At 42.4% G+C, this 21,612-nt stretch overlaps 1 protein-coding gene across 2 annotated transcripts in view; it reads left to right on the top strand.

Moving 5' to 3' along the window:
• The window catches only part of TRPC5 (transient receptor potential cation channel subfamily C member 5), a 69,397-nt gene that overhangs the window by 34,748 nt on the left and 13,037 nt on the right, over window positions 1–21,612 (top strand). For both annotated transcript variants that reach the window (XM_031554682.1, XM_031554681.1), the window contains exons 4-6: window positions 1,261–1,400; window positions 4,753–5,075; window positions 9,621–9,816. In XM_031554682.1, coding sequence (XP_031410542.1) covers window positions 1,261–1,400; window positions 4,753–5,075; window positions 9,621–9,816 — 659 coding nt within the window. The remainder of the gene's footprint in view (window positions 1–1,260; window positions 1,401–4,752; window positions 5,076–9,620; window positions 9,817–21,612) is intronic.

The raw sequence follows: 21,612 nt of genomic DNA on the forward strand, positions 1-21,612 counted from the left end.
ACCAGGGCAGAGTAGAGGGGAGGATCACCTCCCTCGACCTGCTGGACACGCTCTTCTTAATGCACCCCAGAATGCCATTGGCCTTTCTGGCCACGAGGGCACACTGCTGGCTCATGGCCAACCTGTCGTCCACCAGGACGCCCAGGTCCCTCTCTGCAGAGCTCCTCTCCAGCAGCTCATCCCCCAGCCTGTATTGGTGCATGCAATTATTCCTCCCTAGGTGTAAGACCCTACACTTGCTTTTGTTGAACCTCATCCGGTTTCTTACTGCCCAGCTCTCCAGCCTGTCCAGGTCTCGCTGAATGGCAGCACAGCCTTCAGGCGTGTCAGCCAATCCTCCCAACTTCGTATCATCAGCAAACTTGCTGAGGGTGGCCACTATCCCCTCATCAAGGTCATTGATGAAGATGTTGAACAAAACCAGTCCCAGCACAGACCTCTGCGGGAGAAATGCTACCTTATTACCAGAAGGCATTTCAGAGTAAAGATGATGGTCTCTGGCCATACCTTTGGGAACAAATTCTCACCTCACAAAACCCGTAGCCATGGTTGGCATTAGGTGACTCACTGCTGAGAGATGCGACACCAAGCTGCAGTGCCCTTTTTCATGCTGAGCCATACCTTTTTGTTTTGTTTCTCTCTCCCCTGCCCCCCTCCCTCCCCCAAATAGTCCCTAGGCTTTTTGTGGAGCAAGATGCATAAATGCAATGATTGGGCGTAGCGAATGAATTCACTTCTTTCATCTCTGGTGTGGTATTCCCAGGTCAGGGAGGGAGTATACTGGTATGCAGAAGCTGGTATACTTGTGTTGCATGTTCTGCAGAAAAGGTCAGAAAAAATCTGTACTGTGCATCTGAGCCACAGATTACTGTGGAAGCAGACAATACACAAAAAACTATTCCAAATACACTAATTTAAATACTACATTGGTATAAAACAAATTTCACCTGAGTCAATCCATTCATGCTAGTTACAATTAACTTCAGGTAGTTATAAGTAACTTCAGGTTTCAGATAGTCTCCTTGTGTTTGTATCTGCAGCCCTACATAGGAAATCTAGGTCTTTCTCATATCTCTCTAGATAGCATTCCTAATGGAGCTGTAAAATGCCTCATAATCAGCGCAGTTTTATTTTCTAGAAGACAGAAGGAATGAGACATTTTTTTCTAAACAGTTAATTTATAGTTGTACCACATCACATATACACAATGCTTTAATGGAAAATAATGCCTTCCCATGACAGTGAACTCTCTTTCAACAGGTTTTATCTGGGGAGAAATCAAGGAAATGTGGGACGGTGGATTCAATGAATACGTACATGACTGGTGGAATCTGATGGATTTTGCAATGAACTCCCTCTATCTTGCAACTATCTCCCTTAAAATTGTTGCCTATGTCAAGGTACAGTAACTTGGGAAAGAGAATTTGTAATTTGTTTGTGAGAACTGTGGTATACAGGATAGAAACTGCCAAGCACACAATTACAGACTTATGAGAATTGCTGCTACCGCAACAGTTCAGATTTGAAAATTCACCTGGAAAGCTTATTAATTTGTATAGGGAATGACCTTCCTTCCCATCACTACTCTTTGACTAATATTGAATTAGATTGTTTGGGCACCGGGTGGAAGTTTCCCCACTTGCTCTCCATTTTGTAGCTACTCAGTTGCCAATGATACCTTTTGTTTTCCATGTTGACATTAGATCGCTTTCAACAATGCTAAATTTCATGAAGTTATGATTTTTAAATAAAGTAATAAAGGAACAAGAAGAATAGAGTTAGCTGAAAACATCTACAACCAAGATTTATAATCTGTAGTCACTGAGACCCATGATCTGTAGATTACTTGTCTGTGCAAAGTCTGCTGAGAGCACACCTGCTTGTAGCTTGCATCTGATGTAAAGTAGTCAGCTTCTCCTCTTGAATATACATTCAAGGTTTAATCTGTAGGCAAGAAAATGACAAAGCAACATGCTGGAGCTTTAAGACTGTAGTGTTTCAGGGCCTGTTGAAAATCCAGAAGGCTGTATGGTGGTGAGTTAGTTTTTCAAGGGAAAAACTTCATGACAGTTGCTACTCCCTGAAGAAGCAGCTCTGTGACAGCATCAAAGCTAAAACAGATCACATCTTTCTTTCCCGGCATTCAGAACCAGTGAGGAAATTAGAGACTTGAAAGGCTGGTCTTTAATCTGTGAGCAATACAGAAAATGTTGAAAATTGTAGCATTCACAAACAAATCCTAAAATGCTAACAATCTTTTTATTTCTCTCTCTCGCATACAAATTACCAAAAGAGCTATGCATCCGCAGACTTATCTGGTCACACTGAGATTTAAACTTACAGCCAAACCAGACACACAAAGGAGGTAGAGTTTCATTTATATACTTTCTAAAGACTACAGAAACACAAAGAACTATACATCAGCACAAAAAAGAATACAGAATAATTACAGGAATATATCCGTTTGAGTACAGATCAGTCCCACTTGAATTAAACCTGGCTAACCTAAGGTCTGGTCTTGATAATGACCAATGTCAAACAATACTGAGAAGTGCTTAAAACCTTCTACAGTGGTAGCTCTGAAAGAGCATGCCCACAGAAGTTCTGACCTATGTCAAGTAAAGGTTGCAGTATGCTCTGAGACATGAGGATTTAAAACATTGATAATGGCTTCAAAGTCTTTTGCAACAAGACTTGTAAAGGTTTTTGTTATTTATAGAACAGCCCAGGGCTGGAAACGGCTGGTATATATGCCAGTATACCATAGTCTAACATTTCTTGGAACTCCAAAGGATTACATGCACGTTTAACTTTCTGCCAAATATCAGAAAAATAAATTGTATACTGACGGTTATGTTTTCCATCCTAATTTTTATGTGGAGACTTTTTTTCCCCCTGATTTGACTGGTTTCAGGTCTTGGCCTCAATATTGTCCTGTAACAATGAAATCTTCAGTCTAATTATAGGGTAAAAATACTTTCTTAATCAGTTTTCATTTTCTGCATTGAATTATCATGTAATGAGGAAGGATAAATATGCCTGCCTGTTATAACTTGTTTGAACTACCCTGTATACTTTGTGTTTCATCTTCTGAAGCCTCACCTGAACAACTCCAGCCTTTTCATTAGGTAACTCTGAAATCAGTTTCTCTGCTATCTGCAGTTGCCTGTTCAAAAGTGATTGCTGTTTTCCAAGCAAGGATATACCGTCAATTTATAAAGAGCCAAAATACAATCCTAGCAAATTGCTTTAAAAATAGATGTGAAATGAAGACCTTTTCACAGTCCTTTACTTGCACCTATCCTGGCAGAGAGCCCCAGGGCTGATGTGTCCAGCCAGCACGCAGAAGGAAACTGTGCAAATCTTCCCTCTAAGAAGGGGAGGCTTGCTGATCACATCTATCCACTCCCACAGTTGATTACTGGCAGAAAAGTTTAAAATGTCGACCTGTTTGTAAGCGTTTTAAGACCCATCTTCAAATCAAGTTAACAAACTCAGGCTGTTATGTTCATGGAATAATGAACAGTTTGGAAATTTCAGAAGCAATCACATGTCACATTGAAATTCTATCATGTCTCAGTGCCTTCATATGGAGGAACAGTTTAAAACTATTGTTTTTAAGTTGCCTCCTTGACAAAAATGTGAATTCATGTATTGCACCTTCAGATTTAAATGGGAAGTCCCTACAAACTCATCTGCCAGTGATATATGGATACCATTTTCTTTTAAAAAGTATTTAAAAAGTTTTTAGAGACCTAAACATTCTGGCTACAGTATTAGTGATACGATTCTAAGTGCGTTTTTGCCTTTTTATGTGTTAAATCAGCAGAAACAAATGCTAAAAAAGATAAATTATTCCTTGATGTTAAAATGTCTTGAACTCCATTCTCTACTGCCAGAGAAGTTGTGTTTATACAACCAGCTCTTTCATGTTACCTATTTACATCTGGCTATCTCAGGTAATGCTTCTGCTATTACAGTTGCATTACAAACCAAGTTAATTTTATAACTGATGCACTCAATTGTATCCAGTATTTTGGCTGTAATTATGACCTCTGCCTAAGCGACTTTCCTAAAATTGCCATGGCAAATTAACTAATAAGAAAATTAATATGAAGAACATGTTTTGGTTCTGGGCTGTTGGCGCTTTTTTGACAGAGAGAAAGCATTCACTTCTTATGTTCCTTAGTTCATTGCTTGCCTTCTTCCCTCCTTTCTGTCTCTCTCACATTCATCCTGGAATAAGCAGTGTTTCAAAGGTATGGTAGTATTCAGGAAGAAAAAGAGAAAAAAGGTAATTGGAAATGATCTGTACCTACCAAGGAGCAGTCAGAACCTCTTTAAATCTAAATAAATAAATAAATAAAGAGAAGGATGTTATATATCAGTGCAAGGACCTGAATTACCCACAATTATCCAATTCAAAAGACCTGTTATCAAACTTTAGCTAAGTACAGCCCACATACCAGAAACCTCCAGAGAAAAGCTGATATCCCAAAAATATCTCTAGAGAACAGTCTAAATGTGAAGGAGATTTCATAAGAAGACTTCATTAAAAAGCTCTGTCCTGATGAACTCAGCTTCAGTAGTGAATCCTGAATGATAGTGGGATACTGACACTAAGAGTTGAAAAGTACTTGTGTCTTTGGTAATATATATAGGAAAGCATTAGTATTAGCAGGTTTGAGTTTCAAGTTTATCTCAAAATGATTACAACGTAATTCACTTTTATACCCGTGTTATTTCTTTCAGTACAACGGTTCTCGTCCAAGGGAGGAATGGGAAATGTGGCACCCGACTCTCATTGCAGAAGCCCTCTTTGCAATATCCAACATTTTAAGTTCTTTGCGTCTCATATCCCTGTTTACAGCAAATTCACACCTGGGACCCCTGCAGATTTCTCTGGGACGCATGCTGCTAGACATCCTTAAGTTCCTTTTTATCTACTGTCTGGTGCTTCTGGCTTTTGCCAATGGACTGAACCAGCTTTATTTTTATTATGAGACCAGTGCCTCGGAGGAACCCAACAACTGCAAGGGGATCCGATGTGAGAAACAGAACAATGCCTTCTCCACGTAAGATGTTCTTTCCTGTCTGATTTTGAGGACAACTCTGTCCCTTATTTTTACCTGCCTTTGCATGCTGTGTATCACTGCACCAAAAGTAACTTTATTTATTCATTTGTAAACATCAGGTGAGCTGCTTCACTCTGCAGGAAAGGTGTGAGTTAACTGGGGCAGACATTCTGCTGAGCTTTGCTGTCAGAAAGCCTCAAAGCCTCTTAGGTCTGGAAGTGAGAGACAATCATTTTAGTTCTGGTCCAGAGAGTCTCTCTGCATCATCTTGCAACTGAAATGTTATTAGTGCTGCGTTCAATTTTGGCATGTGAGAAAACAGATATCCTTTTGCTGCAATAACTGTATTGTCTTATTCTGGAAGAGAGGAGGGGAAGCCAAGCAAAATGTAGAAATCAAGAGATGAACGTAGGAAAAAGCTGTATTAATAAATAATGTGGCAGAGCAACAACAACAAGCTCATCTAGGCCATTTTTATTCACACATGATGTTGCAGGCTCCTCTGATTCCCTTGCAGCGGGGTGAGACTAAAATCACATCAAAATCAATTTTGCTGCAAATACTAGTACATTACTGAGATGCTGGCATGGAAATTGCTGTGATGACAGCTGGCAGGGCTGAAAGTGATAGCACATGCTGAAAAATAACATGAATTGTCTCTGTGATCTATTTGTTTTAATTACTAATAGTGGAAATAATTATAATAATCAGCCCCCCTCCAATTGTTCTTGCTGCTTGCACAGTACTTAACACACAACGGGAAGAGAAATAAATAAAGCACCATCTAGAAAAGGGCCTACGTCCTGCAAGCAAGCAAAACAAAACTGTTGTCCACCACGTCAGGCAAAATTAAATAAAACTTGTCATCATGCCCAATAATTCTCCACTCTTCTTCAGCTGAAGGCTGGAGGTTAAAAAAAGGACTTGTGAGGTTGCATTGTTATCAAAAGCAAATGACAGCTTAGGCCACATGACTAGGTTGGAAGAGGAAAGGCTCTGGCACTATCCCGTAGGCTCTATTCTTGCAAGAAGAGGGAGACTTTCTAGGGATAAAGTCCAAACTTACAAGAGACTCTTCACCAGAGAGTCCTGGTAGGCCAGGCATGCTGCTCTTCTCCAGTGCAGAGCAGGAACACCACAGACTTGATTAACTTTCTCATTAAACTCATCTATATCTGGAGGAAGTGAATGGAACTGCACTGTGCTAATGAAAAACAGAATTAAAGACTTCAGTCCTTTTTCTGTCTTAATTGCTTTGAATGCTCCAGAAATGCGTTGTGCTGCCCTTGCAAAGGAGTTAAATGACAAATGCTATTTCTTTATCTACATCTATATTGATGCAGTAGCCAGAGGGAGAAATGTTTGGCAAGCACCGTGTTTGTTAAGTGACAGCTTCTACCTCAGGAAGGGTCGAACCCACAAAGTTCAGGACTGGAGTCTGCCTTTCCCCAGAGCGACAGTGAACAGATGTGTTCCAGTTCTGCATTCTACTTTGGACCTGTCTCCAGTACAAACTAGTTTTCAGTGTTGGCATACTAGTGAAGGAAGCAACAAGAGGATCTGACTAAAGAAAAAGAGCATTTGTTCAGCAGGAATGAAAAAAAAAAAAAGATCCTTAAGTCAGTAAGAAGGCACAACATCTTTGGAACTAGAAATGACACAGAACCACTTAACAGAAGGAGTATGGATCGGCTTCAATACAAACTACAATTTCTCCCACCCTAGCATTCAGTTTAAGCCCCCTGCCAAGGAGAACAGAGCACAGGAAGGAAATTGAGGGGGCTCAGCCTTTATGACAGAGGTTTGTTTAAAACAGAATCGCAGTGGGAGGGGACCCATTAGGACTGAGGTCTCCTGGCAGGGGACAGAATGCTCTGCAGCTACTTTTTGTTGGAGCCTCGCTTAAGGAATTTATTTAACGTATTCTTAAAAGTTTAAATAGTCATTATTAACACCCCCAGTTCAAGCTGACATTTAGCCCTTGAGCAGATGCACAGCATGGGTGAATGGCTAAGAACGAGCAACCTGCAAAACAGAAAATTACACCGTTGTGCTGGAGAAAGCAAGCATGACTGCAGTGAATTCAAATCAGAGGTGGTGCTGCCTCAAGTTTGCTCATAGTTCATCCCTAATGGAAGAAAAAATGTGAAAAGCTTTCAATCAGTCCCCTTTGATTCCTACCACCATTTCTAGGCAGTCACACAATAAGATCTAATTTTGTAAGGGAAGGAAAAGCAGGCCGTTGTTCTTGTTTGTACAGCTTGTTTAAAATGTGACACCTATTTACTGGTGCATTATTTCCTATTACTCCTGGAGGAAGGGTTTAATGTTTTTTTGGTGTGGAAGTGTTCGGCATCACAAACACAGATCATGGAGAAGTAATATTCCTTTGTGACAGCAATGAGGCGAAGTCATGAATAATTTAAGTTTTCTGTTCTGCCCTAACCATCCTTTAGAAAGCGGAGTGCCTATTGCTTAATCTAAAAGTATGTTTAGCACTGTGATCCTCATAGATGGAGAAAGAAGAAGATAGTGGAAGGGGAGGAAGAAGCCATTACACCTGACTGTCTGGGAGGTTGTTCTCATGAAGGGTGAAGCTGACAGCTGGGACCATTTCCCCGCAGTGACTGCAGGAGGCTGGGAGAGTTCCTGGAAGAGAGGGGGGCACTTGTTCTTCCTTAGCTGCTCAGGAGCATGTTGGAGCTGTGAGATTTCTCCCGTTTGCTTAAGGCCCAAAACATACTTGACAAGAGAGTGCAGTTGTATTACCAAAATTCATTTCTCAGAAGTAGTATGAGTCCCACCTGAAACACTTAGTGAAAAAGATTATGGTTCTCACCTGTTATTAAACAAGGACAAAAGAGAAAGTGTTATTTCTATTCAAAATTGCAGAAACCAGGTGCTGTCTACACCTGCTTTCTGTGTACATGCCTACATGCAAATATATTGGGTGCAACCTGGGCCAATAATACTCGTGGTTATAACACTGTGAATTCAAGGCAATGCACAAATCACATAGAAGGTTTATTTCAGTTTCATATTCAACTGCGATAAGAACCTCGGTTTCTCCTGAGCCTATACTCCAATCAGTATTTCTACCACCAGAAGCTAAAATAAGTTAAAAGACAGTGACTACTCCACTATTTTTAACAGCAAACTGCTCAGCATTCTTTGCTTAATCCTTATTTTACCATTACCTTGCTTATTTAATAAGCCCAATGTCTTGACTTCTGGGAGAAAGGATTTTTGCTTTCAAGAGTCTTTGTAATTTTGGCCAGTGAAAACCTATGTTCACAAAACATAAAGAAACTAAATCCCCATATAAAGCATGGGGCTATGTATGGAACAGCTGCACACAGAATTCAGGAGAATGGATTCCTGGTTTGTAATGTATCTGAATTTATTTTTATTGATTTTTCTGGTAAGGACATTCAAAAATATCCACTGACCCTAGGCCAAAATGGAAACTCTTAAACAGGCATATAAATGTCATTTTTTAATGATATAAACGCCACATTTTTGAAAGCCAAAACAAGTGATGCCCAAATAGAGTAATTATTTAGATTGCTGATTATGTATTTGACGTGATTGCAAAAGGTCACTTGTCTCTGGCTGAAGCAAACAGAGACCTGGGATGATCTCATCAGCTGTAAAGCATGGGAGGTCAGGTCTAGTTCCTCTATGGATGGAAGACTTCAAATGAAGAAAACCTCTCAAGCTGAATTAATGTGATGACTCTCTTTCATCTGAGTCATTACTGATCAATTGTTGCAGCATGATATTGAGGGCACTGCACTGTGGTGGGTGGGAGCTACTTCACAAACAAGCCATCACAACCAGTGTTTCTGGCCACGTGCAATGCTGTCAGACAGGATCAAAGTAATCACAAGCTATCAGCCTATCCTAGTGCAGAAGGTTCAAGTGGATGTGATTTCTTGCATCTCTCACCTTTTGATTCCCTGTCATAGAGCACTATTTAACTACTATGGTCATGCAGAACTAAAGCATGGACTTCCTAAGCATTTAGTTTATAGACATGTTAATGATGCATGCACTGCTTAAACAGTTACATCTATATATAACAGCAGTAGCACTAACACTCTGTGCCAACTTTAATTAAAGGGAATATACTGTGTTTGTTCTTGGCATGTATATAGATAGGAATAGAACCTCGGGTTTCTTCATGGCAATTAGGCTGTTGCATCTCACATGGATATGGTTCTCAAGCAGGTGGTGAATTTTATTGATGTGATACAACTCTTACATGCATTGGCCAGCGGGTCCCTGTGGCTGGAGTACAGACAGAATAAAGGGCACTGCTGAGCTCTGTACTGTACTGATGCTCTGTGGCATTCCAGCTCCTGATGTCGGTGCATTCCCCACCTGATGTTGGTGCTCCCAGTGATGAAGTGCTTCCAGTGCCACCAGCAGAGCTCTCACACCAGGTGACACCCATCCTCAACAAATCCAGGGCTCCTAAAGGTATTGATTTCCATTTCCCAGAACCAAGTAGCCAAGTAAAAATCTGTTTGTTTGTTTTTCCAGACTTTTCGAGACCCTCCAGTCTCTCTTCTGGTCTGTGTTTGGTCTGCTGAATCTCTACGTCACCAATGTGAAAGCCAGACATGAGTTCACAGAGTTTGTTGGGGCCACTATGTTTGGTACCTACAATGTCATCTCTCTTGTCGTGCTGCTGAACATGCTCATAGCCATGATGAACAATTCCTATCAGCTCATTGCTGTAAGTTATCCGATTCTCTCTTTGCATTCATTTTTTACTATATGCCTAATCTGTTTGCCTGGTTGTGTGTTTCTTCTGGGATGCTGAGGACTGCTGCCCCCATTTCTTGACAGAAAATAGTAGGGATTTCTATTCACTAGCCTGAATCATGCTTGTGGAGGACATTTTGCTCTGTTATAATGTTTCTTATCTGGAAAAGGCTTATCACCTGTGATCTGCCCTCGTCTTCTCTTGTAAACTAACTTCACCAATCACCTTGTCCTTAGCAACTGACTGACTTAGGAGCAAAGAGGGCACAGAAAGCGAAACCTTCCCATCACTTCCTAACACATTTGGTTCTAACTTGCATAATTTTTTTGGTATATTTTTTGCTTCTCTCCTACTACTACTTTCTCATTTGAAGGGATATGTATTGGGCACCCAACATGCAATTTCTTATTCCATAGTCTTCCCACTGAAATTAGATCATTTCCATCTGGAACTCACAACCAGTCTCCTGGCAGCTAACTCTCTAAACCTGTAATGTGAGATTCCTGGGTAGCCTCAGTGCTGGATGGATCTGAGCTGCCAGTTGGCCATGGAGCCATTTTCAAACTTATCTTCAGTCAAATGTTCAGAATTCTATTCTGTTTCTCTACTGTAATTGCATTCTGTGTGCCTAAAACCAATCAGTACCTTTATACTTCATTCTGTCAACAGATAGAAAACTATAGCAATATGGCTCTGCATTTTAAAGGGCTTTAGGTAAATTACTTAGAAACAATATGGAGCGAAGCTCAAAGTTGTGTGTGCAGCATTTAAGGTAAACAAGTGGGTGCTTCCAGTTCTGATGCCTAGTAGGGTAGGCTTAGAGATAGTGAGCTGATGAAGAGTTATATCACCTGTGCACAGCAACAGGTGTTAAGAAAATCGTTTGTGTCCTCAGCTGGTCACTCAGAAGGACAGCTAAAGTAGAGACTGCCTGCTCTGCATTCTACGACTGTTGAATTTACTCTAGAACAGGATGGAGCATAAAGCAGAGGAAAAGAACAGCATCAGCTCTGCTTCTGCTTCCATTCCCAGTTTCTCTGGGTAAATGTATGGGTGAACTCCTTTGCTGGCTGAATGCAAAGAAGAGTATCACGTTGTCTGTTTGAACAGCTTACACAACAGCTGGTGATTACCTGCTTGATCCACTTGGCTCCTAAACACAGTTATTTGGTCAAATTGAGTACAAACCCAGACAAATTGGTTATATTTTTGAACATCTGATCTTTACCGTGTTCAAAAAATGCAAGAAAAACTGGCCCCTTGACCTTCCAAACAAGGAGGAAAGCAGCTGAGCACAAAGGCATCACCCCTTTATCAATCTGCTTCAGTGCTTAAAGTGCCTTCTCTTTGTTCACTGGTACTCATCGCATTCCAGGGAGACTGGAATGAGGGGCAGAAAACAAAGATGGTTTCTTCAGCATTTTCTCCCATTCCCTTTGCCTTATTGTCATCAGATAGGCTTGTCACTGACACAAAGCCTGAATCTTGGACTGGCCTAATAATGAACGTATTTGTTATTCACTGAAATAGAAACCACTCATCATTCTTTTCCCAGAATAATTTGAGTGATGCAGTGAGACAACCCCACATGACTTACTTAGATCCATCACAATAGTGGTACATCTGAAAGTGTATCTGGGAGACTGGTGTAAAGGGTTGGAATCATGAGGCAGAGCCTAGCAAACAAGCAGCTCCTCACAGTAGTGCCGGTGGGAATGCTACAGGATACTTTTTTGTCACTTACACTGCCATACTGCAATTGCTACTGAGAGCAGTGACCTTCGGGAAAACAAGAGACTGTCAGTCCCAGCCTCTGCTGGCACATTGCACTGAAGCTTTGTTTTCTGAAACTAATGTTTCTGTATGCTCATAACATTCTCCCGGAGACAAGTTTGCTTCATGTGTCTTCTAAGGGCAAATATCAATTAATTTCTTCACTGAAGAAAAATGAATCGTTAATAAATGGTGAGCTTTGCAACTGTAGGTCATTTTTTAACCTCCTGTAGTCAGCTCTACCTCTTTCTGAATCACAGTTGGGCGGGTTGCTGAACAGGGCGTTTCCTCCTCCTGATATTTATATCACACTGAATGCACAGAGTGACGGCATTCCAGGGAGAGAGGAGGAGAAGGGACACATCATCCTTAGAGTGGGGTGAAGGTCTCCTAAAATACATCAGGAGAAAAGCTGCTGCCCCGTGCAGGACTGCAGAGAAAGAAAATAAGCTCATCATCAGGAATGAGAATGCATCGTTGCTTGTTCATTTACCTACACTGGAGTGGTCAGGACACGTCAATTAATTGCACTTGTTAATGGTCCAGTGACACTGCTGCTGTGTGAGCATTCTTTCTCCCAGAGATAAGTCTGTCAATCACTTCACAGCAGCTTTTGTTCAGTTTTGCTTTTCTCCATTGTCTCATATATACATGAATTTCTGCTGTGAAGTTAGAGGAAGTAGAATCTGGGCTGTTCTTTTCCTGCTCTTTATCATGCCTGCCCAGTACAAGAGGTAGGGCTTGGGAGTTTGTTAAGAGCTATATGCACACAGCGTGACATCGCTGGGAATCTAGGCAAGGCAGAGCAAGGAAAGCAAAGAGAAGACATCCACAGAGTTTGGAGGGATTCCTGACTCACAGGAGGAAGAATTGTTCCACCATCTTTTTTTTTTTTTAATTTTTTTTTTTCTAAGCTATTTCAGACTTCAATAAACTTCTAGGGATACCCTAACACAATTTCAATACTGACTTTTTTTCATACACCATGTTTTTTGCTTTTGCCAAATCATTGTCAGTAGTGGATTACAGGAGACATTATATTTCACTGAAAAGTAAACAAAATCTACATGCACAATGAGATGTCCATGCACTGTGGGCTGTTTCACTTTGTAAGGATCAGAATTTTCTATGCAAGCAGCACAGAATGCGAGTGGATGTCATGAACTGCTGGGTCTCTCATCAGAATACCTTTCCAGATGTGACAGAAATACCATCATCTGATGAATGCAAGAGAAATATGTCATGATGATAAGAGGAAGGACAATGGGACTTATCTGGGAGAAGCCAGGTGGCTCCATCACTCATGAGTAGCATGCAGTAACAGAGTGGATAATGAGGAGATTTTATATGATAGACTGTTTCTCATAAAATTGCTGTCTCTTAAGTTGTAGAATCCTCCTGCTAGTTTGTAATGTTTACAGAATAATGTGACTCTGGGTGTTGCTGACACCCAAGCATGCACATCTCCTGTGGTCTTAGGGCACAGGGGTATTTTGGCCTTTCTGATGTAGAATGGTACAGGTGCATCTTGCCCGGATTTAATCTATATGTATTTTTTGAAAGCATATTCCCTATGGATCCATGAGATTCTGGGAAGTCACACAAGAATTACTCACTGGAACTGTACCAACATTTCTGACTGCACAGCCACAGGAACAATGGGGACAAGTTTGATGGAAGAACGGGAACTAAGATTCATTCTGGAGGATAGGGCTGTGATCTGCATTCCAGGCGGATTAGAGCAGTAAGTGGAACACAACAGCACTGCAGCAGTAAGCATCCCACTGACGTATTTAGGAGAGATGCATGCCCTTGCAGCTTCCAGAAGTTTCAAGAAAGAACAGAGATGCTTAATGCCTCAGAAGTAGCATCACACCAAAGCAGATCTGGGAAAAATCGTCCTTAAATATTACTGCTGTGCATGAAAATGAAAGTCTTACTTCTGTACATTTAATTTTCTCTTGTGTTTTGGCTAAGAAAAAATTCTACAAATCCCAAAACTTAGTTTAAAATACACAGCTGGACAGTCTCTGCACGCGGCAGGATGTGGGGTGGTAGATTGTCCCACTGTAGAGGTAAGGCCAGCTCGAAAGCCCAGACTAATATTCAAGCTGTGTTAAGCATCGGGGTGTATTTGTCTTGTAAGCTCTGTTTCAGAACCAGTAATTTAAATTTCTTAGTCAAAATTGAGATGTGTTTGTTTTTGAACTCTGTCTTACAGCAGGAAATGAAATTATGCTCTTGTTGTATGAGCTGGGATTAATATCTCTTGGAGCTTTTTATGGAGTAACAAAACAACTGGACTCTAGAAAGAGCGAGTTAAATGCCTCTCCTATGGTTGGCAAGCTGAATGAAGTACCGCTATCTGTTCCCCAGTTTTATGGCCGTCAGGTGCCTGAGCCACCCCTTCACATGCTGCTCCTCACACCTGATGTACAGCCCTGTGCTTTAGGTGTGGTAATGTGCTCATATCTTTTCTTGAATCTGCAGTGTAGCTGTACTCATCCACACCTCTCACTGTGCTCTCGAAACTCACTCATATCATCACAGAATCACAGAATCACAGAACTGTAGGGGTTGGAAGGGACCTCTAGAGATCATCGAGACCAACCCCCCTGCCAAAGCAGGTTCCCTACACCAGGTCGCACAGGTAGGCGTCCAGGCGAGAATTGAATATCTCCAGAGAAGGAGACTCCACAACCTCCCTGGGCAGCCTGTTCCAGTGCTCCGTCACCTCACCGTGAAGAAGTTCTTATGCACATTCGTGCAAAACTTCCTATGCTGCAGCTTATGTCCGTTTCCCCTTGTCCTGTCTCCACGTACCACTGAAAAGAGACTGGCCTCACCGCTATGGCCGCCACACCTCAGATATTTATAAACCTGGATCAGGTCCCCTCTCAGTCGTCTTTTCTCAAGGCTAAACAGACCCAGTTCACTTAGCCTTTCTTCATAGAGGAGATGCTCCAGGCCCTTCACCATCTTTATCATCAGTAATAGTGAAATCACTAACTCTCCTGAACTTACAGTTTCTCTGTGACATCCAGACAGTCAGCTTTCCACTTCCCTCCTTGTGGCTGCAGCACCTCTTCTGAGGAGCAGGACTGACTCCCCACGCTGGGTGCAGCCTCTAGAATTTGTAAGGGTTGTGGAGGACTCCCACTAGATTCCTGTTTGAAAGTGAAGGGAAATGCACTGCAGCAACGATGTGCTGTGGTACTGCCATGCAGCAAGAGGCCTGAGTGTGAAATCAGCGCTGGAGCCTCACTGTAGACTGGCAGGCAGCTTAATTGCTTTTTGTTAGCAAGCTGAAGGATTCATTTGAAGGTGTAGAACTGTTTGTCTTTTTGCTGGCTTTGGCCTAATTACATATAACCCATGGACTTGAGTCAAGTTGTTAATATTCATCTGGTGTTTGCAGAGCCTCTAAATGGAAGTACTCCATGTGCTCTGACTTCATGTGCAGCATCTTTCTTCCGCTGTTAAAACAAGACCAAGCAGATTTTCCATCCTAGGCCCAATCATCCCGCAAGGCCCCGCTCGTACATGTGTTATCAGCAGGACTGAAAAGTGAATGCTTTCTGTTGTTTTTAATCATCATCTTCATCTGACCCCATGTGCCAGAGAGGCCACACCAGTCTGGAGCTTATTCAGAGCAGTGGAAACATTACAATTAAGTAAAGAACAAGAAGAGCTTCCAATGTGCTGGTGAACCCTGGTTGATCTAAGATATTATAGGGAATTTGCTGGCATTTGTGTGGGTAGCTTTTGTTTCCTCTGCTGTAGTTAACACACCAGTGCCCCACATGACAGGTCAATAATTCTCTACCCATTACGTGTGAAGCAGCACAGCAAGGTTTGCTCTTGCTACATGATAGAAGTTGAAGTATCCAGATGGAACCACATAGGTTGCAGCCCCCTGCATTATCCCATCTTTTATTTAGAGCTGACAAGCTCAATTAGCATTATCTTCTGCTTCTGCATCAAGGGGATTTTTTTTTTTTTTTAGGAAAGCAGAGGAAAAAAGATGAACTGAAAGATACAGGAGAAATATTTTTGAGGGAAAAGCAGTCAAAAATAAAAGGAATTTATCCTCTAAGAACTCTCACCTGATGATAAGCAATGGGAGCAGCTATACCTAGTCCTCTGAAACGTGCCTTTTTGGATTCCAGTGCTTCATGGATTTACTCCTCAGCACACTGAAATATAGTGAATAAGATGATGCTAATTACACAAGTGAAACAGGATGCTGACAGTTCCATCCAATTAAATGGGAAGATGGCTGTTAACCTGGGTGCTGTGCTGGAGGTTCTTGTCTGCAGTTCTGTGCCTGTGGAGCCGCAGTGTTCTCTGGTGTCCCCATGGCTGCAGACCCTGCTCCCAGGATCTTTGGGAGAAACAGGGCCTTCATCTCTTACATCAGTGCTGTGTACTTGGCTCAATATTCAGTTAAGGGATTTGAATGATCTCATACATTTATAATGGTTCCCTTTCTTTTGCCTCAAGGATATATTTAAACAATCTGAATACTTAGCTCTGGTTTTTCTTTTTTGAGCAATTTTTCAATTTTTGGCAGTTAAGCTCATGCACTCTGTTTAAGCACCTATGGATGCTGATATCTGGAGGTGTCAGCAGCTGCTTCTCCCACTAGTGCTATGACCTCTACAGACTCACTAACTCAGTCCGTCTCCACTCCTGCTGAAGATAGGCAGTTCATGGCTAGTTAAAAAAGCAAAAAAATAGAAAAGCATTGGGTACCCGAATAGATGGTTTTATTAACTCTGAAAGTTTGGGAACACTTATACTATTCTTTTTGGTAGATGGAATCTAAAGCTGCAGATGTATGTGTATAAAGAGGTTGTTAAGCCTAAAGAGATACTGAGGCTTAGGGCTTTGATTCAGGGACATTCCTGCAGCACGTGAAAAGAGTCATGTGGTCAGATCAGTAATGAATGTTCTGTTGTCACTGCCTTTTCTGGTTAGCTGGATGAGACCAGATATTCTCCTAATATTTCTATGGCACAGGAGTTGGTGGCAAAGAACATCAGCTATATTTTTGTGTAAAATCATAATCAGAGCTCAGATCTAAGAATTACAAATGGCTCAATCTAAAAAACACATAAAATAAGCCACTGGTGCTTTAAATGCCTGTGAGAGTAGCTGACACCACATTTCCCAGGTGAAAGCACACTCTTGTGACAGCACAGACTGGATTCTGGGATCTGAGAATCCCAAGTGGATCCGAACTGGGATTTTGTTTCTTGGGACCACTTGCTCTTGTAGGAAAGAAAAAAACCAGTCAGAGAGAAGTACGTGATTCTCCTTTATATCTGCCTCTCACCAGTCTAGCAATAAAATTCAGGGTATTGCTTCTTCCTTTGAAGACTCAAATCCCAGGTTGATCTGCTATGCAGAAAAAATAAATGTGATATTCTGGAAATAGTGTGAGCAGAACTGAGTCTTTCTCAGTTCATTTTTGCCATGGTATATTAACATGGTCATCAGTGCTCAAGTACTACAGGTTAGATACAGTTTTTCAGCCCACCATTTCTCCACAGGCATGTGTGAATTACTTGATTTTGACCTGGCTGGAGGTAGTTACCATTATCAGCGCAGATACTCCTTATCTCTCCGACTTCCAGCTTGAAAGGATGTCCTTATCAGCAGTGATAAGGGAGAGAGTGGATGGTAGGAAGAACAAAGCCTTACTGATACCTCTCTCATTGTTTCTTCTTGCCAAGGTTCTTAGAGAACTATTTGTCTACATGACCTTCACACTTCTCTATTTGACTATTAATATAAAAGCTGAACTTTGTCAGAATATGACTGAACAGAAAAGAGTCGATTCAAATAATTTAACTGCACTAAAACCAGCACAGTTCTCTGTGTTCTCTCCAATACACTATTCCCTGGCCTTCTCATTAGCTATCATTGTTTCCATCCAGTGTGCTGGTGGGAGATGAAAGGTAATTGATGAAAACCTAAATACATTGTGGAATGTGGTACACTGCAAGCTATAATAAAAGTTTTAATTATGAATATATTCTGCACATGGAATATATAAATAGAGATGCTCAAGCATGCATTTTCCAAGTACAAACAAACTGATTCCCTAGAGCTGGGGAAATCAGTACAGAGGTGCATTTTGGGGAAGACATGGCCATCACAACAGAAACGTCACTGGTTCTTCTTACTGCCCAACAGGCCCAGAGCATATCTGGGGCAATACCCAAGCACAAAGAGAAAAAATTCCCAAAAGGACTTCATGGAAATTAACTGGAACCCATCAGACTTAACCTTCCCCAGAAAGAATATGTGCTTGAGAAAGCAGGCGGCTAATACTGAGGTGCAGTCAGATTTATATGCTAAGTCCTTGGAAAAGATTTGATAGCTCCTAATGCAGGAGTCCCTGTGAAGATGGTGATGATAACTTACATTTGATTTTCTGTAACACAATTTAAAGCATGAAGACTACCATTCCTGTGGGCATTTGAGCTACCAGGCTTCCTCCTGTGTTGCAGCACCAGCACAGTTGCCCTGCTGCCACCAGCCCATGGCAGTGGACATTACTGGGGCTGTGCAGTGCAGCACACAGCTGAGTGCTGCTGAGGGGCTGCAGTCCCCTCCTGCTGGCAGGGTGAATGATGTCTGGGCAGGGATGCAGGTGAAGCATCAAACAGTCATGCCAGGCAGGGGTGCTGTTGTCTCTTGCACCTTTCCCACCTCCCTTCTCCCTTTCTGTTTCACTGCTACGTCTCATTTTCTTGGGGGATCATATTGTCTTGATATGTCAGCTGCTTTATTCCTGTGCGTATGAAGGCACACTTTTGGCACAGCTGGGTCCACTGGACACTGAAAGACATACCACGCTGCTCCCCTGCCAGGTTCTCCCGGAGTGCTCACATCTGGATGGACTATCGTGTGCACAGTATAGTGCTGCAGGGGTGTCCCAGCAGAGAATTCCCATGCTCTTCACGTGACCTTGTGTCTTCAGAAGCCATGAGTGGTTTTCTTCTCCATTGCAACCAGTGACAATTCCTCTTCTATATTTTTCCATCTTGTTTGGTTGTGCTCCAAAGATGGTGTCCTTTATCCATCTTGTGACATGAAGCAATTACTGTGCTGCATGTCTTGCTGACACTGGCCATCTCCTTGGTCTGTTTGAAGTGATCTTGGAGGACATTGGAAACCTCAAAACAAAATCTTTTCACAGCTCCTTTTGTTAGCATGTTGTTCTATGGGCTGCACCACAGCTGGTTTTTATCAGGCGTTCAAGTTTTAAAGGCTCAATCTCTGAGCCCTTACTGCCTCCTGTACTTTGCTGAAATCAAGCCTTTACCTGTATCCTGCCCCAGGAATTCACTTTTCTTGTACCTCAGTGTCAGTATTTATGCATATTTCTGAAGACCTGCATATACTTTATGAAAAAGCTTTTCTGTGCTGCAGCTGACGAGCAGCACTCCCTTCCAATGCCATCACCATCCCTTCTGCTTGCCACGCTGCATGCTGTGCGCTCTGTGCTTTCCAGACATGCTCTTCCTCACCCTGGGTATTCCTCCACCCTGTGTGTGCTGCTCCATGTCTCTGCAGAGCCATCCCCCTGGCCGTGCTCCTGGCATTGCCCGCTGCTGTCCAAGGCCTGGATGCTCTGCCTGGCATGGCGCGATTCACGCCAGACAGTGCTTTCATCTCTCCTATGTCTGCCTCATTCCCTGACTGTTCTAATTGCTTTTTCTAATGCTAGATTGTCCTCCTTTGGTAATTTTTCTTGTATTATTTTTGTGATTGATCCCATTAAGTTCTTATCCTTCAGTATGTCATCCCCAGCTTTGAAAGCAAAGTCATTTGTTGTCAGCTGCAGCTGAACTACCTATGCATTAATTGCCTTTGTAGGTCCCAGATTTTGCTCATAGATGGCTTTTTCCTTTGTACGAAATATTTCTCTTTGAAAAATATTCAGCACCAGCTCAAACAGCCTGCTTGGATTTTTGCTGCTTGCTTCTCTGAGCTTGTCATTAAGCCCCCAATCTCTGCTGATGTTATTAGCAGTTTGCACAACATATATTACATATAAATTAACAGTCTTGAAACTGCAGAAAAGTTGTCTGTGTCAGGCTGTGCAAAGATTAACTTTCTCCTGGCCCTCTTTCTATACTGCTTTCTGTTCAAGACACACAAGGGCATATTTTTTGTGCTAGCCTGCTTGAAAGCCATTATTGATGGGTTTTCTGTGCTGTCACTGCTCTGGATTTATCCTGCAAAGAGCAATAAAGAGTCAAAGGAGATAGAAATATACTAAATACAGTTTAATGACTTTCTCCTACTCTTAGCAGCTCAGCTGATGATACAACAAAAAGCACCTTTGACATTCCTGTGCCTCTGAGGGAATGAGCCCCCCCTTACTCACCAGGCTGCAAATAAGACATGTCTGTGACCTCCTTTAAAAGTGGGTGATGCATCTCCTCCTTCTTCCCTGGAGGAAAGTAATACAGCTCGGGCCCTTCCTGACCTTTTTTGCACCTCCTGGGATAGCAGCAGAGCTGTCCATGCAGACGTCCTGCTGGCTGCTGCCAGCCTTCCCTGCAGAACATGCTGCCCTGCTTCTGCGGTGCACAGCCACCGCCAGACAGCCTGGTCCTGGGGGCATTATCACAGCCATCTATATCTGCATCTGACAGGCAGCAGCCTGATTTCCAGCTTAGCCCACTGACTGTTGTGTAATAAAGTACAAGAAAGGCATACACAGCCTTTTTTGTGCCAGCTAGAAAGATGCCAAACATCTTTATGCATTATTCTGTGCAAAGGGGTGTGGGGAGGAACACACTTCTTTCTTCCTGTTGAGTAAAGAGATAAGCCCTCGTGCAACACTTCGTAGCACAAAAGAGCTGAAGCAGCTGCTTGTCTTGTGATTGTGGAAAAGTCTGAAGGTATCAGATTGTCTGAATGCCCAACTTCACTGTCATCCCTGTGCTGCTCTCACTGAATGGTTGTACCACAGCCATACACCAGCCTCATGCAAGCTGAGCAGGGGTGCAGCATCAGCAAGCACAGAGCTGTCAGAACCCATTGCAGCCTGTAGTGGAAATGCTAAGTCACAGCCTGAAGCAGTGATTGAGCACCTGGTAGAAAGGCAGGGCCAACCCAGGGGAGCTCAGGTGCATGCAATGTACTTGAGTGATTGGAAGGGGTAGAGCCAGGATCAACCCCTTTCCATACCTCATTTAAGGGTTTGCAGGGGGAGATGCAGAGAGCTCCCTGCCTACCTGAGGTCTTTTGAAGATAAGTAGCTGATTTTCTTTTATTTTTATCTGTGGTTGCTGTATTTGGGCTTGCTTCTTCTTTGCTGTAGCTAAAGACTTATCCACCCTGCTATTATCTCTGTACCCTCTACCATATTATAGCATTACACAGCCCTGAGCTGATGGAAACTCAGATTCATCATAGAGCTTTCAGGGATGCTGCTTCAAGAGCCGTGAGATTGGGCTCCTGTGTTTGTCAACAGGCTTGTGCTAAGTTACAAGTGACAGTATTTTCCTTCAGCTTTTCAGCCACCAGGGAGCCTAGACACTAAAACCAAGAACAAGCTGAGGAACCCAGGTGGAGAGGTAGCAGCAGCCATCTGACACGAGGATGAAAGTGTCCTCTCATCCTAGCAATAGCAAGAGAGGGAATGGCCTCAACATGTGCTGGGGAGATTAGGGGGTTGGGTATTAGGAAAAACTTCTCTAGAAGAGTGGTCAGACACTGGCACAGACTGCCCAGGGAGGTGGTGGAGTCACCATCCCTGGGAGAGTTGAAGAACTGTGGAGATATACTTTGAGACATGGTTCAGAGGGCAGTATTAGTGGTAGGTGGACAGTTGGACTATAGATGATGTTAGAGGTCTTTTCCAACCTTCATGTTTCCCTGCTTCTAGGAGAGAGCCTCCCAGCACTGTGGCTGTGCTGGCTGGGGCAGTACTTTCCAAAAAAAAAAAAAAACCAGGAAGTTATTTGG

The sequence above is a fragment of the Meleagris gallopavo genome, chromosome 9, assembly GCF_000146605.3.
Source record: "Meleagris gallopavo isolate NT-WF06-2002-E0010 breed Aviagen turkey brand Nicholas breeding stock chromosome 9, Turkey_5.1, whole genome shotgun sequence".
Classification (NCBI taxonomy): domain Eukaryota; kingdom Metazoa; phylum Chordata; class Aves; order Galliformes; family Phasianidae; genus Meleagris; species Meleagris gallopavo.